The sequence below is a fragment of the Rhineura floridana genome, chromosome 8 (assembly GCF_030035675.1).
Source record: "Rhineura floridana isolate rRhiFlo1 chromosome 8, rRhiFlo1.hap2, whole genome shotgun sequence".
NCBI lineage: Eukaryota > Metazoa > Chordata > Lepidosauria > Squamata > Rhineuridae > Rhineura > Rhineura floridana.
The window spans coordinates 76,627,552-76,645,994 of NC_084487.1; the positions used below are offsets into that span (position 1 = coordinate 76,627,552).

Consider the following 18,443-nt stretch of genomic DNA (forward strand, 5'->3'; position numbering starts at 1 on the left):
TCCTGACTCCTAACAGAGCAGAGCAGAGGGAGCTGTCTCTGTTGATCTACAGGAGAGGACATATAAACAAGCCAGCTTTCAGAGAGCGAGCGAACAGGGAGGGCAAACAGGAGTTTGACAAAGGAGTTCCACAGGGGAGGTCAAGGGGGAGGTCCCTAATTTTTTTTTTAAAAAAATCACTAATTCTCCTTGGCAGTGCTCTGCACACCACTGGGACTCTCAAGTTTACCCTGAAGTAGGACAGGACAAAGCACAGGCCACTCCAAAACAAGTAGTTAGAAAGAAACAAAAGGTAGAAGAGAGTATGAACGGGAAGGATTCTCCAGTGGTTGTGGCCTGCAAGGTGTGTGACCTGCAAGGTCTGTGCCATGTTTGTTTTCTTGCCTGAGAACAACATGGCGTACACGTGCAACACATGCAAGCTCGTGGCACTGTTGGAAGAAAAAGTGAGAGGCCTGGAACGGCGGGTGGCCACACTGAGTACTATAAGAGAAGATGAAGGGTTCTTAGACAGAACGCTGAACAACAGCAGCAAAGAGACATGGAGGTGGAGGAGCAACAGCAAGTGGTAGCAGAAGAGGAGACTGCTTTGGAGAGGAATAACGAAGTGGAGGAAACTCCGTGGGAAAGGGTGACAGTTAGGAGCAGAAGAGCTAGAAGACACCGTTCACCAGTGGAGCTATGGAACTGCTTTCAACCACTCGAGGAGACTGGAGGACAGCCTGTGGTGGAAGAATTACAGGAGACCCTGTGCAACAACAAGAAAGAGGCTGAAGCTCAATCAAGCAGGGACAATGAAACCACGCCCCACAACAAGAAGAGAAGAGTACTAGTAGTGGGAGACTCCCTACTGCGTGGGATCGAAACCCAAGTATGCCAAGAAGATCTGTGGACTTGCCAGGTATGCTGTCTACCAGGAGGATGGATTAGAGATGTGACGGAAAGGTTGCCATCACTCATCAAGCCCACTGACAGGTATCCCTTTCTTCTCATCCATGTGGGAACAAATGATACTGCCAAAGGGAGCTATGAAGAAATCACGTCAGACTTTGAAGCTCTGGGAAGGAAACTCAAGGACTTCGGGGCGCAGATAGTTTTTTCATCCATCCTTCCAGTACTTAGAAGAGGAATAGAAAGGGAAAGAAAAATACTCTGTGTGAATGAATGGCTACAAAGGTGGTGCCGACGTGAGAGATTTGGATTCTGGGACCACAAAATGACTGGGAAGAATGTGTTTGGTCACAGCATGGAGAAGTTCATCAGAAGGGCTTTAAACTGAATCCTAAAGGGGAGGGAGACGTAAACTTGGTGGTAACAACTGATGAAGGCTTATGCACAGTAGCAGGACCAGAGAGATCAGCTCTAATAGGGCCCAGTAACAGCCCTCAGAAAAATGTAGTAAGGACGCCAAGCTATAAATCACATGGTCTTCAATATCTGTATACTAATGCACAGAGCATGGGAAACAAGCAGGACAAACTTGAACCCTTAATACAGGAGGGCAATTATGACTTGATAGGTATAACTGAAACTTGGTGGGATGACTCCCATGACTGGAATACAGCAATTGAAGGATACAACTTGTTCAAGAAGAACAGAAGGAATAAAAAGGGAGGTAGAGTTGCGCTATATGTTAAAAATATATATCCCTGCACAGAAATACAGGAAGATGAGCTTGGTAGCTCCACCGAGAGTATCTGGATTAAAATTAATGGGGCAAGGAATAAAAGGAACATGGTGGTTGGAGTCTACTACCAACCACCCAATCAAGAAGACAAGGATGAAACCTTTGAAAAGCAAACTGCTGCCAATGTTTCAAGGAGGTATGATGCAGTAGTAATGGGGGACCTTCAATGACCCCAATATCTGTTGGGAGACAAATTCTGCCAAACACAGCTCCACCAAAAAAGTCCTGACTTGTATTGCTGATATATTTTTCCTACAGAAAATGGAGGAAGGAATTAGAGGATCAGCTATCCTTGACTTGATCTAACCAACAGAGTTGACTTAGTGGATGACATGGTACTTATGGGAACTCTGGGAGAAAGTGACCATGTTATACTTGAGTTCTTGATTTTAAAGGAAGCAAAAGTGGGGAGTAGCTATACATGTACCCTTGACTTCAGGAAAGCTGTTTTTAACCAACTCAGTAAGGTTCAGTAAACTCAGAACAAGTAGTAGTAATGGGGGATTTCAATTATCCCGATATCTGTTGGGAGACAAATTCGGCCAAACATGGCCCCTCCAAGAAATTTCTGACTTGTGTTGGTGATAACTTCCTCCTACAGAAAGTGGAGGAAGCTATCCTGGACTTGATTCTAACCAATAGAGATGATTTGGTGGATGAAGTGGCAGTTATGGGAACTCTGGGGGAAAGTGACCACACCATACTTGAATTCTTGATTTTAACAGAAGCAAAAGCTGAGAGTAACCATATACGCACCCTGGACTTCAGGAAAGCTGATTTTAATAAACTCAGAACAATTGTAAGTGCGCTTCCATAGCAAGCCACCCTAATGAGAAAAGGAGTCCAAGATGGGTGGGAGTTTCTAAAAAAGGAAATTCTAAAAGCGCAATGGCAAGCAATTCCAACAAGGAAAAAAGGGGGAAAACAGAAAAAGAAGCCAATGTGGCTTCACAAAAAGTTTAGAGATGACCTGAAAACAAAAAAAAAGACACATACAGGAAGTGGAAAGAAGGCCAGGCCACAAAGGAAGAGTACAGGCAGGTATCGCAGAATTGCAGGGATGGTGTCAGGAAGGCTAAAGCTGAGAATGAACTGAGGCTAGCGAGGGATGCTAAAAGCAACAAAAAAGCTTTCTTCAGGTATGTCCATAGTAAAAGACAGAGAAAGGATATGGTGGCACAGCTACTCAATGAGGATGGCAAAATGATAACAGATGACAAAGAAAAGGCAGAAAGTGCTCAATTCCTACTTTGGCTCAGTCTTCTCCCAAAAAAGGGTCTGTGACCCTCTCGGGAAACATGAAGTAGAAGGGGCAGGATTGGAGCTTGAGATTGATAGACAAATGGTCAAGGAATACCTAATCACTTTGAACGAGTTCAAATCTCCAGGTCCCAATAAACTGCATCCTAGAGTATTGTAGGAACTGGCTGAAGAACTCTCAGAACCACTGTCTATTATATTTGCGAAATCATGGAGGACTAGTGAGGTGCCGGATGACTGGAGGAGAGCTCATGGTGTCCCTATCTTCAAAAAGGGCAAGAAGGAGGAACCGGGGAACTACAGACCAGTCAGCCTAACATCAATCCCTGGAAAAACTCTGGAGTAGATTATAAAGCAGTCAATCTGTAAGCACCTTGAAAGCAATGCAGTGATTACTAGGAACCAACATGGATTTATGAAGAACAAATCCTGCCAAACTAATCTAATCTCATTTCTTGATCGGGTAATCTCCCTTGTAGACTGTGGGAATGCTGTGGACATAATATATCTCAACTTCAGCAAAGCTTTTCACAAAGTGCCCCATGATCTTCTGATTAGCAAGCTCGCTATATGTGGGCTGGATGGAACAACTATCAGATGGATCCGCAGTTGGCTCCAGAATTGTACTCAAAGAGTGCTTATCAATGGTTCCTTCTCAAACTGGGTGGAAGTAACGAGTGGGGTACCACAGGGCTCGGTCCTGGGCGCAGTGCTCTTCAACATTTTTACTAACGACTTGGATGAGGAGGTACAAAGCATGCTTATCAAATTTGCAGATGATACAAAGTTGGGGGGCATAGCTAATACTGTGGAAGACAGAAACAAACTTCAAAGGGACCTTGATAGGCTGGAGCATTGGGCTGAAAATAACAGAATGAAATTCAACAGGGATAAATACAAAGTTCTACACTTAGGAAAAAGAAACCAAATGCACAGTTATAAGATGGGGGATACTTGGCTCAGCAGTACGACATGTTAGAAGGATCTTGGAATTGTTGTTGATCACAAGCTGATTATGAGCCAACAGTGTGATGTGGCTGCAAAAATGGCAAATGCTATATGAGGCTGCATTAACAGAAGTATAGTTTCCAAATCGCGTGAAGTATTAGTTCCCCTCTATTCAGCACTGGTTAGGCCTCATCTTGAGTATTGCGTCCAGTTCTGGTCTCTGCACTTCAAGAAGGATGCAGACAAACTGGAACAGGTTCAGAGGAGGGCAACAAAGATGATCAGGGGACTGGAAACAAAGCCCTATGAGGAGAGCCTGAAAGAACTGGGCATGTTTAGCCTGGAGAAGACTGAGGGGAGATATGATAGCACTCTTCAAGTACATGAAAGGGATCTCTTCTCGATCGTCCCAGAGTGCAGGACATGGAATAATGGGCTAAAGTTGCAGGAAGCCAGATTTCGACTGGACATCAGGAAAACTTCCTGTTAGAGTCATACGACAACGGAACCAATTACCTAGAGAGGTAGTGGGCTCTCCGACATTGGAGGAATTCAAGAGGCAGCTGGACAGCCATCTGTCGGGAATGCTTTGATTTGGATTCCTGCATTGAGCAGGGGGTTGGACTCGATGGCCTTATAGGCCCCTTCCAACTCTACTATTCTATGATTCTGTGAATATGATCTCTGGTACCTCTTCCCTTTCTAAATCCAGCTTGGACATCTGGCATTTCTCACTCCACATATGGTAAGAGCCTTTGTTGTAGAATCTTGAGCATTACTTTACTTGCATGGGGTATTAAGGCAGTGATCTGTACCACAGTCTGCTCCTGGTCTTGTTTTTGCAGAAAGTTTGGAAGTTCTCCATCTTCTGCTGCCAATTATATAATCAATTTGATTCCTATATGACCATTTGATGATGTCTATGTGTACAGTACTCTTTTTGGTTGCTCAAAACTGTGTTTGCAAGAAACAAATTATTGGCTTCACAGAATTCAACAAGCCTTTCTCCTGCTTCATTTCTGTTTCCTAAGCCCCATTTTCCACAATTCCTAGTTATTCTCTGTTCCCTACTTTTGCATTCCAGTCCCCCACTATTATGAGAACATCTTGTTTTGGTGCGTGATCAATTTCTTCCTGTACTTCTGAGTAAAAGCTCTCCCATTCCTCTTCTTCTGTGTTTGCCATCCTATTGTGTATGTCGTACAACTCCGGACTCTCCTTTCGCATCTGTGCACATCAACCCTTCCAGCCTTCCATTTGGCTTTGACCCAGTTGCGTCATTAGTCACAGCGCTACTTGTACTTGTCTGTTGTTCTTCCCTAGTACCACAAATTCTTGGCTTTGCTCAGTTCTTCTGTGTTGTAATTGGGGTGGTGTAGGTTGTTTGCCTGTTCTCGAATATTGTGCTGTTATTGAGCGTGTTTGGTGTGCAAAATAAGTGTGTATTAGAAAAATATATCTAGTGGGATTTTTGATTATGTTGTTAAATGCATGGCATCTTCTATTGATCTTAGTGATATTAGCTATCCTGGGTGTCTTTTGCCCTCTTTAGGGATTCAGTTTGAATGTATGAAGGGGCATATGGGAATGCAGGAGGAAAGCCCTGGATGAAGCTGCGTGCACAGAAAATCCTCACCAGCCAACACAGGATTCGCATTAGACTAATTGCAGTTGTCTTACTTGCATGTAGGATTTCCAGCATGGGACAGGAACCCTGAATGATTAGTGTTCCTGTCCCATGTTGGAAACCCTACACATGAGTAAGACAACTTCCCCTTCAGACTAATGCTGATCATGTATTGACCAGGAAGAATGCCCAGCACATACATCATCAATGTGGTGGAGTTTTCTCATCAGTTCCCACTTGCCCCTTCATTCAGGTAGACTGAATACATGAAGAGGCCTTTTGATCATGATGTATTGGTTCAGTTTCTGGTAACAGTTTTCACATATACTCCTGTCACTCAGAACAGCCTTAGGACTGGTTTGTCTCTCTGTTCCCAGGCTCGTGTCATGGCAACTATTGGAGTTACGAGAGGACTTGGAGACCATGACCTGAAGGTGCACGATTCTAACATCTACATCAAGCCTTTTTTATCCTCGTCACCAGAGGTAGAACATTCACACCTTTATTATGGGGACAGGACAAGGGAACTAAACTATTTTTAAAAACGTCTTTGCGACACATCATAGTTTGTTAAATCTGCTTGTGAAAGTTTAGGAAGTATTCACATGAAAAATGGCTGCTTTGGCACTTTGAATAAGGAACATGGTTATGGCTTAAGGAAAAGATGGCCAAACTCTGTTTCTTAAGAGCTCTATTCTGTGTATGTTTTACTCAAAAGTAAGTTTCTTTGTTCAGTGGGGCTCACTCCCTAGTAATGAGTTTAGAATTGTAGCCAAAGACTGATAGGGGATGTAAATAAAATGTATAGCTATCTAGAGGGATTTAGAAAGCCCATAAAACACATTTGACAGAATATTAGTATAAAAGATATAGAACCATGACTTGGACACTTGGCATTCTGCACTGGAATTTGCTACAGGACAGGAAACATAGAAGAGCTATTCAGTGGGTGTTAATATGTTTTTTTTAAAAAAAAACCCACCCTAAAAGAGGCTTAATTAATGAGTACTATAGATAATACTGCTGAGGACTAGACTTTTTTAAAAACAAACAAACATAAATCACTTGTATTATATTTTTATGTTTGTCAGCGCACAATGCAATTAAGAGAGGGTTTATTTTATTGAAGTAGCTTTGTTGATCAACTGTAAAGTGGGTAATGCAGAGGACTGCTTATGTTGACTGCTTCTCTTTAAGTCCATGGAGAGAAATAACCTACTTCAGGTGTATTGCACATCACACTCTGAACTTTGCATAGCTGTCAACATTCATTTTCTGTCTCGTTTAGAACATGTTCACATGGAACTCTAAGCCCACAATAACACCAAGATAGCTGTCTCCCCGTTTCAGACAATCACTTTCATAAAATATACGACTGTTTCTTAAGGAAGGAGGCTACCCAGAAGAACCGCAAGAGTTGCAGAGATGCTAATGAGACTATTTTGTGGGTGTAGATTTTTCTGTTTGGGTGTGTCCCGTCCAGAGCTGGAACCACGGGACGGAGATGCGGGTGCAATTAAATCTTGCTTTATTAGAGTAATGGATACATCTAGGACATTGCGCTTCATATAGAAACCTGCCTTACTCACTAGAAACCCTTAACTACACTCCAGACATGCTCTGCGGCATGTGAAGGAAGTTGACTCAGCGACTCCCCTCTTTGAGAGGCCAGCTCATGTAGGGAACGTTTTTGATCGTAATCTCTGACTCCTTCGTAAGTCCTGTCTCTGCCCTGTCCGCTTCTCAAGGCGGCGGGTGTGAGGCGAGGGGGGGGCGTGTTTCCAACAGCTCGTCGGAAGACACCTGCTCTTGGGCTGCAGGTTCAAGGTCAGGAGGTGGCGTCACGCTGGAAGCGTCCTGGGAACTGCTTGGCAAGGGAGTAGTTGGTACAACCTCTGAGGCGTCCCCTGACGGGCTCTTGGGAACAACTGGGGGCGGTGCACTCTCCTCTATGGAGCTCACGCCACCTGTGGGAATTGGCTGGAGTTCAAGTTCACTGCCCCCCCCCCAAGACCCCGAGCAGACTCAACAACTCCTAGGTATTCTGCGCCTTCTGGCAGCTGAAGCACCTGAAACTCATGCCTCTCCCCTCCCTGCTCCTTCAGGGAGAGCTGAGGCTCAACAGGGTGTAGATTCAAAGAGGCAGGTGGGTAAATCAAATCAAATCAGTCAGCTGACAGCATGCCTTCCGAGAGATCATGCTCAGCATTGGTCAGCTGATGGGCATTGAGAATGTGCCTATTTGAAGTTGTCATCTGACATAATAATGGTGTCAGGTGGTCTAATTTATTTTATCATTAGTTGTCTTGGCTTTTTTCTTATCCCAAGTCCATGCATCCTTTTTAATAAGGAAGAAAGGATTTATTAGTTGATTCTTGAGACTTTGGATATTGGTACAGTGACTTCTCAAAGACTGTGGGACTGCAATGTGTGAACATGAAAGCTTGGCCTCCTATTCTGGGCATGTGCGGAATGTTCATCTGGTTTTTGCCTTTCAAGATGTTGTTTAATTGTTAGCAACCAATATGTATTAAAAAGGTTAAGTGTTGACTCACAGCTTTTGAGTATTTTTGTGTTCGTTAGCTAGATTTAATATTTTAAAGGATTTGCTATAATTATGCACAAGCTGCTGTATATTCAGTATGATGTTTTGATACATACTTTAATAGGAAGGAGATCTAGCCTTACAATATGAGATGACTGGATTTTGCTTTTGACTAGTGAGGGGGGGAATAATAAGTGATATGTTGTGTTGTAACACTTTGTTGGCATTTAGAGGATGTTAAGTAATGTCCCATAGCAGTGGACTTGCCAACTTTTGGATTCTATTTTGACCCTTTTAATGAGACTCATCCTTAACCACATATTGCACCTTAGTAAATGAAATTAAAATGGCACATCATTTTTTAAAATCCAATTTTCCCTTTGGTTAAATGGAAAATTGAAGGTTTGCACTGGGACCTGTGTCAAGAAGTCGAAGTACTCCATATACATCTCCTATTCTTGGATTTCTAAGATTTACGCAACACAAAGAGAGGATAAACAGCTCTCTTCGCAATGCCAAGTGTGTTTCTCAACAACGGTAGAGCACTGCCCTGTCAACCACAAGGTTAAGTCAGCATTACCAGCTGGCTGAGCTGTTTTCAAATTCTAGTGATAATAATTTTCTCTTGTCTGCTACTTCACTTCTTTGAAAACACAGTTATTGCTAGAGTAATTAAAAGTGTTCTGTTGGTAATTCAGCAGGACTCCTGAAGGTTTTGGTTTTGGAATGCAAGGAGCCAGGTGGTTTGACAATGGGAAGTGTAATGCAGGCAGCCAGACCTGTTTCTAATAGAAGACACACTTGGAAAAACATAAAATGACCTCAACCTGGTTCAATAAAATCTGACAAGGCAGCCAAAGAATATATCTTAGATGCTACACTCAACAGGCTGTCAGAGATCATTTCTTTCATAAGCTGTATATCTGCATACAGAACTATGAGAAATACTCTGGTATGTGAGAACATTTTTAGTTGGTTCCTGTTCTGTCAAAGCATTTAAGAATATTCTGACCTTTGCATACATAGATCAGCTTCAGGTTGGTCTCTTGATTGTCATGTAGCTGATCTGCAAGCAATATGCATTGGCTTCCTCTGTGTTATGGCTTTAAAAGCGAGAGCCTGGTGAAAAGCTATAGACTGGAATAGTCTTGTGATGGCATTCCTGCCTAATGTATTTGCAGGATGAATGCTGTGTTAGCAGATTTTCTGTACTACTTGGTTGGGTTGGATTGAACCAGGTAATGTTTTTAAAGTATTGATTTACAATACTTGAGGGAAACCTGCACACAAGGCACAGTACTGATGCAACTCACTTGGAGCCTCACTTCATAAGGTGGTCTCTGTTTTAAACATCTCCTCTATAATGTGTAGGGCTGTTTTTGTGGCCATGATTGATATTATCCTTTAGGGGAACTAAGTAGGTTTTCTGGTAGGAGAGAAACACACAACATCTATTCATTTAAAAAAAAAGCAACAACTTGTTTTTGTCTCCTCCACATAATTGTTTGTTTTGTCAGGTAAGGATATATGATCTTCTCCAGTATGAGCATGGGCCTGATGATGTTCTGATCTTAGCTACAGATGGGCTATGGGATGTACTGTTAAATGAAGAAGTGGCAGAAGCTGTCACTAATTTCCTGCCAAACTGTGACCCTGATGATCCCCACAGGTTTGCAATCTCTCCTTTTTATATTTATTTAGCAAGGGTGTCTTTCAGATTTCCCCTTGCCCTTTTTTTTAGGATATGACTATGCATTGTGTTTTTCTGAAAATTACTGGCTCCTATGTGATAGGAATTTACCATTTATTTATTTATTTCCTTCCTTACATTTAACATACAAGAACAAGTTCTTAATGACTTGTAACCATCTTTGGGAAGTTTGTGTAAAGGGAGGATTAATAAATAAACAAAGTACAGCCAATGATGATTTTTAAAACCATTTTGCAGTGAACTCGTACATTTCAATTTTTATGTTGGTGAATATAAATAGCATTTCATTGTATGGAATTTCACGTAACTAGATGGTTAGCAAGAAGCTGGAATGTATCATTTTGTCCCTAATCTCTTCAAAGGTGATTGTACACGAGTCTGATATACAAGGTGATATATATGATCTGGGCCCTTTACCTTAGTACAGCTTATTAGTTCTAACTTTTTGAAAATCTTCAGCAGATGTATGTTTCTTGGGCAATGTAAGGCACCATTGTCATTTTTTGGAAATGATAGAGTAGAAGAGAATAGAAATGTATGTTTATAACAGATTGATGACTAGAGTTTTGGGGACGTTCCTTACAACTATTTGATTCCATTTCCTTGCTTTTTTTGAAAATATCCATCCCTATATTCTTCCCACAACCTGATTCTAGAAATTATATTTCTGTTGCTGTAGAAAGCATGTGACACTGCTATAACCCTGTTGCAGTTCTCTGGTGAGTATAGGGCAATATAAACCCAAGAACTGTCAGAAGAGGTTTAGTGGATCTTGGGCTTTCCCAGCTGAGCTAGGTCTCAGCCAGTGTAAGTCTCTCACCCCATCTAAACTGGAGATACACCAGCATAAATCCTTCATCCCAGCATAATTTAAGATAGTGAAATAATTTATGGCATAACTTAAGGCAATTAAGGTTTCACACTAGGAAATACTTCTAAGCTTTAAAGAAAAACTTTGGAGAGTGGGGGAAAATTATTCATTTCCCTCTCTGGAAATGTGTCAGATGAATGGATGAGTTTCTGTGGGATATGGCTCCTGCTGGAAGGAAGGGTGGGGTATCAATAAAATAATAAATAAATAATAATATGGAATACATTTAGGGAAACTGAGTTAACTAGAGCTGTTATCCTTTTCACACTTACTTGGGAGTAAAAAGGTAAAGGTGTCCCCATACTTGTAGTGCAAGACATTTCCGACTCTTAGGGTGACATCTTGCGACGTTTACTAGGCAGACCGTATATATGGGGTGGGATTGCCAGTTCCGTCCCCGGCCTTTCTTTACCCCCCAGCATATGCCGGGTACTCATTTTACCAACCATGGATGGATGGAAGGCTGAGTGGACCTCGACCCCTTTTACCGGAGATTCGACTTCCTCCTTCCGTTGGAATCGAACTCTGGCCATGAGCAGAGCTTCGGCTATGTTACTGCCGCTTACCACTCTGCGCCATGGAGGCATCTGAGTAGGTGAATCCATAAACACAGATCTTAAAGAGATGCACTGGAATTTAAGCTGTTTATTATTATTATTATTTCCATTTGTAGACCACTTACTAGCTAAAAGATCTCAAAGCGGTTTACAATAGAATACGCAAGGTACAATAATATATATATATATATAATTAATTTACAAAGCAAAATACATAAACAATATCCATTTACATAAACATATATGTAAACAAAGTATAAAAGTCAAAGTTCACCACGGGAAGCCCATAAGCCACCCTCCCCACTCTATGAAAGTCTATTTATTGATTTATAATTTATTAATTAAATTTATATCCCACCTGCTCTACCTCTGATGTCATACATAATATCAGGTATGGGGTGGACAAGTATGGAGCTTCAAAAGAACAATTGGAAGTTAAGAGTGGACTCCCGACTGTTCCCTTGCTGGAGCAAGGTATCAGCTGATGGGTACAGTGAGCGCACCTTGCTCAAGGAGGGGAAAGTGGTTTCCATTCAGTGGAAACTACTTCTCCCTCCCAGTGTTCTTTGCAGCAGCTTTGTGCTGCTCCTTTAAACTCTGAAAATTGAAGGTCTAAAGGAGTAGCATGATGCTGTTTTAAAATCCTTTGCAAGCAGCCTTGCAAAGAGCATTCAATAAGCCCTGTACTGTGCTTCAAAACACGGCATCACCTTATGCCACTATAACATCAGGTGATTGATGGGTGGATGGCCCCACCCGCCTGTCAAATTTGGCCTGCCAGGGATGGGGGGGGGTAACAGTCTGGCCCACCAGCCAGAAAAGGTTCCTCATCCCTGTTTTTAAGAATACAAAGAGAATAAGCTTTTATTTTGTAAGACAACAGTTCCGTCACATTCTACTTTAAGGCTTTACATATTGTACATCTCAGTGTCTGATATGTATATCATATTGATTTTATCTGTTTTAATTGTTTTCTGACTTGTACTGAGAATCCTTTTGTTGTGCTGTTGACTGCAAATTTCCACAGGTTTTCTTTCAGCTCCTTACTGAAAAGAATACACATGGAGTGATTCCAGCAGACAATAAAAATCCTCTGTATGTGGCACAACACCCTCCCCCCCCCCAGTCATCAATATAGTAATGTCTGGCATCTTTTACTTTTTGTATTAGGGCCCATGTTTTCCCTAATGGGGCAAGTATTAGGGCTAGATGTGTGTGATTGATACTAAGAAAGGGAAAAGTTCTCCTAGCACTGAGGTCCTGCTGCAATTTATAGCTCTGTGTGTGTGTTTTGGCAAGAGAGACAGGAGATCTGATCATGGATCTCCAACGTTTCATCTGGTTTGGCCCCTACACTCTGGATATGGTTATGTCTTAGGAAGACAGGAAACTAGCTGCGTCAGATTGCTGGTTACTCTTGCTCAGTATGCTCTACACAGACTGGCAGAATCTCTCCAGTGGTTGAGGCAGGAGTCTTGGGTATATATTGCCTGAAAATGTTGTGTGTTTACCTCAAGCACCAAGGGCCGTTTACATGCTATGCCCCTTCCCCAAATAGTCTTATAAAATATCTGAATCTTGATCAAAGTTGTAATATCCGATATGCCCTAGAACAGCCTTTCCCAACCAGTGTGCCTCCAGATGTTGTTCGACCACAACTCCCATCAGCCTCAGCCAGCATTGCCAATAGTCAGGAAAGATGGGAGTTGTGGTCCAACAACATCTGGAGGCACACTGGTTGGGAAAGGCTGCCCTAGAACTTTGGGAGAAGGAATGGTTAAGCCTCGTACTCAGGTTTACAGTTTTGGACTATTACAAACTCTACCACTCTGCACAAATCTAATGTTGTGATAGTTTTCTGTTCCTAGCAACTATACTTGACATGTACACTAGTATCCTTTTTTATGAGACTAAACTGATTCACATTGCCAGACTAAGAACTGATTGACATTAATTATACATGATGAAGTATGTTTATTGTGTTATTGAGAAACAGCCTGTATTGCAGCATTTCCCAGCTTGGTGCCCTCCAGATGTTTTTGGAGTTATAACTGCCATCATGACTATGGCCATGCTGGCTGAGGCTGATGGAAATTGCGTTCTCAATTCTTCGGGCTACTAGGTTGGGAAAGACTGCTGTATAAGCAGAAGGCTGGCAATCTTCTCAGATTTGACTAGTCTGTAAAATGGGAGCACAACTATTTGGAATGCTTCCCCTGCCCTGCAAGTAATAAAACTTTGCTATTGTACAAGACCTATAATCTGTGGCTGTTTTTTCTTTGCACAGGTACACATTAGCAGCTCAGGATTTGGTAATGCGAGCAAGAGGAGTACTGAAGGACAGAGGCTGGAGGATATCCAATGACAGACTGGGCTCAGGAGATGATATTTCTGTCTACATTATTCCTTTAATACATGGAAACAGAGTCGTGTAAAAACAAGCATCAGTGCTGGTAAAAGGGAAGATGTGCTATTAGTAAGAATCTTTGGAAAAGATAGGTTATCAAGAGAAGAGATGCTTAACTGAAATATTATATTCTAACCTTGAGTGGACTTGGATGCTTCTGTGTGAAACATAGAGGCTGAATTGTACTTGATTTAAAGGCATCTCCTAGAAAGCGCAGCTTTCCTATGGGTTTCTTTTTGTGTGCGTGCATATCAGAACCAGAACTTTAATGCTGCTAATACATTAGTGTTTTCTTGGTGAGGACCTTGCTGTGACCTGATAGATTTTTTCTTTACCAGTTTAATGTAGCTGGAAATGCCATTTGAGATGTGAATTGGAAAAACCATTGTTAAAACTGGTAATGTAGCCAGTATCCCCCAGTATAAGTTGAATGGTTAACTTTGCTTTTGAACAAATTTAATTTATAAGGTATTAAGGTGAACAAAGCCTGATATGACATTTAATGATTGTTTGTTCAAAAGCTGTTAGTAGATAACTTCTAAAGAGTTTTATTTATGTATATAATTCAGGCTTTTTGCTCTTGTACACCATCATAAACATTTTGGAACTTACAGTTCCTTTTATATATTTAGGCGGTGAAGGAAACTTTTTCTCTGGACATGGTCTAGCACTTGTTAGCAAAGTTGCCTAAGAGAATAGGGAAGTTGTTTGGCTGGAAATGTGTCCCTTTTTGTCAAGATTTTTGTATGTATAACTATGATGTAGCAAACTGGGAGAATTCTTACTTTAGAAAGACTTCCCCAGAAATCACTTTTGTTTGGCACAAATTTTCATTCATTGAATGCTTCTATTTTCTCCAAGTATATCCTGTTGAAAGGATCATTATATAAGTACTGTTTAATTTGTTGTACTTCGTAATTTTTTGTCTTCTGATTTTTTTTCTTTAAATATCTAAGGGTGGTATGTTTTAGAAGTCTCCTCCAGAACAGTAGCTGTTTATCTTTTCATGCGCTACCCTTTCAGCATTAATTTCTTTTACTGCTTCTGTGATACTGTAATGGCCAGTCGTAGTACTTGACATTAATTTGGAAGGTATAGGGAGAGCCACTGCAGGAAAGATGAGACCCTTCAGTTTGTTTGCTGTTCTGGTACTTGTGCTCTCTGAATATTCATGTAGCATCAGAATAGATTGCAGCAAACATTTCAGTAAGAACCTTACTTAAGCAAAGGATTTACATTTACCTGTACAGCCATACAGGTTATGTATTCTAGAATGGGAATATCAGTCTTTTCCCCTTTCCCAAATGATCATCATTTGAATGGTTATAAGTGACTCAAAATTTAGTTCCTCAGGTATTATCTCCCTAGCCAAGAACTATAGAAGCATATACTTAGTTTCAAGATAGCATTGCACTTTCTAGATGAACATTTTATACGTTCTGATGGACAGGAACTAGACAGAAGTGAATGGAACTCCTTTCTCCCCTTTAAAGACTCATCCTACTGTTGGAAAACCTACACAATGGCACTCTGTAAACTGTAAGAGGCTATCTTTGGAATTTTTGCCCTTTCTCCTGTAGGTGAGTAAACGTGTTTTCTGCTTATGCATTCAGTGAAGCAGGGGGTGGAGCTGGATCTCACCCCTTACTCTTTATTACTAGGCTGTAGCATGAGACATTTGCCAAACCCAGTAGAGACCTATGCAAACGGTATTCCCATTTTTTGGTTTTTTGAAAGGTAAGTTCTATTAGGACAGCAAAATTTAGTTCACATTTCCCTGACACATATTTATAATTGAATTCCATGTGTGTAGTAAAACTTAAAAGTATTCTTCAAAATTATAACATGGAATTTAGCATTGTCTACTCATAGAAATAATCGAGCTACATTCACTCTGTTGCTGCTTCAACAACCCCAAACACTGTTGGAAATCATGTTTAAAGCTAAGCAGGTTACAGTGTAAAAGGTTACTGGACATTAAGGGCACTTCAGTATAGCTTGGAAAAATGGTGGGTTGGAAATTGTCATTGGGCCACTATACATTTCAATTCTATTGGCAACTAAATAACTTATCCAAAGAGAACTGGGGGGAACTCAGTCTTTCATATTGCCTATCTCACCTAGGCCAGAATTGGAAGATTGAGAGAAAAGATAGAGGAAATTCATTTGTCTTATATGAAGCAGTTACAACCATATGATCAGTGTTGAATCTTGGATTGTAAAATCTATCAGTGATAAGATTGACCATATTTGCAAATTAGAAGTATAGAAAATGCCCTTGAGATACATTTTATTAGGTCACTTACCTCATCTAGCATCTCTTTCCTCCTCCCTTGATTTTAAAATATTCTGGAACAATCTCCTGATTCTGTCTGCCATTTTCAGTTCTTGTAAAGATGTATTGCAACTCAAGGGAAATTCCTCCTTACAGTTAAGATTTGACAGATGTAACCTAAAATGTCATTTGCTGAGTTCATCTAGTAGTCCTTGATACTACTTACCATTATAATTTTATTTTTTATCAAATAATCAAAGAGCTCTCTTTCAGTACTCCCCCAATGCCCATGAAACGGGTGCTTCTTAATTAAATTTTAAAACCAGCAGCACAAGATCATTAAAACCATAAAGAAACTTTAAAATTGTTGAAGGAGGAAGTGGAGGCTGGTGGCTCCAATGTCAGTGGAGCAGTGAATCTGCTCTAGGTTTTAGTCTGAACTTTCAAGGAGCTGTCAATCTACCTGGCACTTTGGACAGCTTCTTGAAAGTTCAGACTAAAACCCGGAGCAGATTCACTGCCTGACTGACATTGGAGCCACCAGTCTCCACTGCACGAAGGTACTTCAAAGTGCTTCTCTGTGTGCCATGCTGAAGTAAAAAACTCTTCATAGGTCATTCCTTTGAGCTTTACTTGTCATTCATACACTACAAACCTATCAAATTCCTTAATTCTCTTGCCCTTTGCATAATGCACACCTGAAGTTTTGCATCTCATATTGTGAGTTATGTGAAAATTGCACATTCGTAGCTTTCCGGCTGTATGAAGAGGATGTAGACAGTGGCCAAATACCTCTTCAATCATTCTGCCAAATTCTACCTACATTATACTTGAAGGAGGCTTTTCCCTGTCAACCTCCACTTTATTCTGATGTTCCATTGTATTTCATTTTAATTCTGCCATTTTCTTCCTTTATTGGTACAGTGACTGTAAGTAAGGAATGTACTATTTTCTGGGCTCAGCGTTCTAAACTATGAAAAGAGTCTGTTGGATAAAATTGTTTGGATCAATGTACTTAAGCATTGTGACTGTGAAATGTCAAAACTTTTTTGTAACATGAGAACAAAAATGTTTAGTAAAGGGATATATTTTATGTGTTTTGAAATGTTTAAGTGCAATGAAATAAAGAAGGAAGCTGGAAAAATGTATGCACAACAAAGTTTTAAAATGATATTGTAAAAAAATAAATATAAAACCTTTTTTTGGCTCTTTATTTTGGGTAATATTGCTGTGAGCTTTTTTCTGGGATATATAGATGGTGAAATCTGCCTGCGAAAATACGAGACCAAGTCTAGAACTCTCAGATCTTGAGATTTCTTTTGAGCTGTCTCAACCCAAGTATAGTTCCATAGGTACAGTGTCTTTTTACATTTTTCCATTTGTCAAGTTCTGTTGTAGTCAGGTGCATGTTCAAATAGTTAGCTGTCAATTCTGCTTGCTGAAAGAATGGTGGGAATAAGCAGAGAAGAAAATTGATGTGAATACATTTTGAAAGCCCTACTTCTAGGTCTGATTTACCCAGCTGTGAATTAGAGAGCAAGTTCCCAATTGGTTATATTAAATTTGTGTATGGCTTTGGTCAGTGGAACACTGCTTGTAAAATTATGTGAAAGCACATACTGATTACTGAACAGCTGCTAGCAGTTTCTGCATATGGGCAAAATTACTTTAAAACAATTTGTACCCTATTACTGTCAAGTGAATATATGTCAACTAGCATTTTATTGTATTTTAATTGCTTTTCGGTAATTAGAAGTCAGAAGATAGAAGCATGCTTAAGAATAAAACTTAGTGAAAGCTGTAATGCATGTTGCAGAGGTTTGGTGAGCCCAACTGCTATTAGTTCTATTCTACAAATATATTATAAATACTGGCAGAGATGGGGGGATTCAAAGAGATTCTGTGTTTCTAAATAGCTGAAAGAATACTAAAAATGATTTAGACACATCAAACAATACCAAGAAGCTTCAAATCATAGTACTGTATAGTGTTGTGACAATGAAGATAAAATGGAGATATTTTAGCTCCATTTGCAAGGCTTAAAGCTGCTGAGGGAAGGGGTGGCAAAAGTACAAGGGAGAGGGATGGGAGAAAAAGGTAACAGCAAAGACCATCAGGGCTTTCCTTCCCAGTGTGAACAGCAACAAGAGACTTTGGCAGAGTCCTCTTCTAACTGATTTAACTGTGCACTGAAGTGAGCAGATGAGTTGCATAATAAGGGGGGAAAGCTCTGCTAAGATTGGCTGATGGTCCTGACAGAGAGGAGGGGGACTTCAACTAGTCCCTGGATTCAGGTGGAAGAATGAAGGCAAGATGTATAATGCAGGGGTGGGAAAACTTTTTGATTCCAGGGTCAGATCTTTATTCGGTCCCACCCTATGGGCAAATGTTGACAGGTGGGCAGGGCAACCCACCTGCCAATCACATGGCATTGTGACATGATTGACAGGTGGGTTGCCACATTCACCTGTTAAAATCCCAACATTTGAGGTTGAAAGGGGGAGCACCGAAACACTTGCAAACCCTGCCCCGCATTCCTTCAACCTGGACATAAA

General features: G+C 40.8%; 1 protein-coding gene across 4 annotated transcripts in view; it reads left to right on the top strand.

The window, feature by feature from the left end:
- The window catches only part of PPM1H (protein phosphatase, Mg2+/Mn2+ dependent 1H), a 152,897-nt gene extending 135,796 nt beyond the window's left edge, over positions 1 to 17,101 (top strand). For 2 of the 4 annotated variants that reach the window (XM_061639853.1, XM_061639854.1), the window contains exons 8-10: positions 5,900 to 6,007; positions 9,585 to 9,736; positions 13,494 to 17,101. In XM_061639853.1, the coding sequence (XP_061495837.1) occupies positions 5,900 to 6,007; positions 9,585 to 9,736; positions 13,494 to 13,641 (408 nt within the window). In that variant the 3' untranslated portion in view covers positions 13,642 to 17,101. The remainder of the gene's footprint in view (positions 1 to 5,899; positions 6,008 to 9,584; positions 9,737 to 13,493) is intronic. The other 2 variants (XM_061639855.1, XM_061639856.1) reach the window with 2 other exon arrangements.
- The last annotated feature ends 1,342 nt before the right edge of the window (positions 17,102 to 18,443 follow it).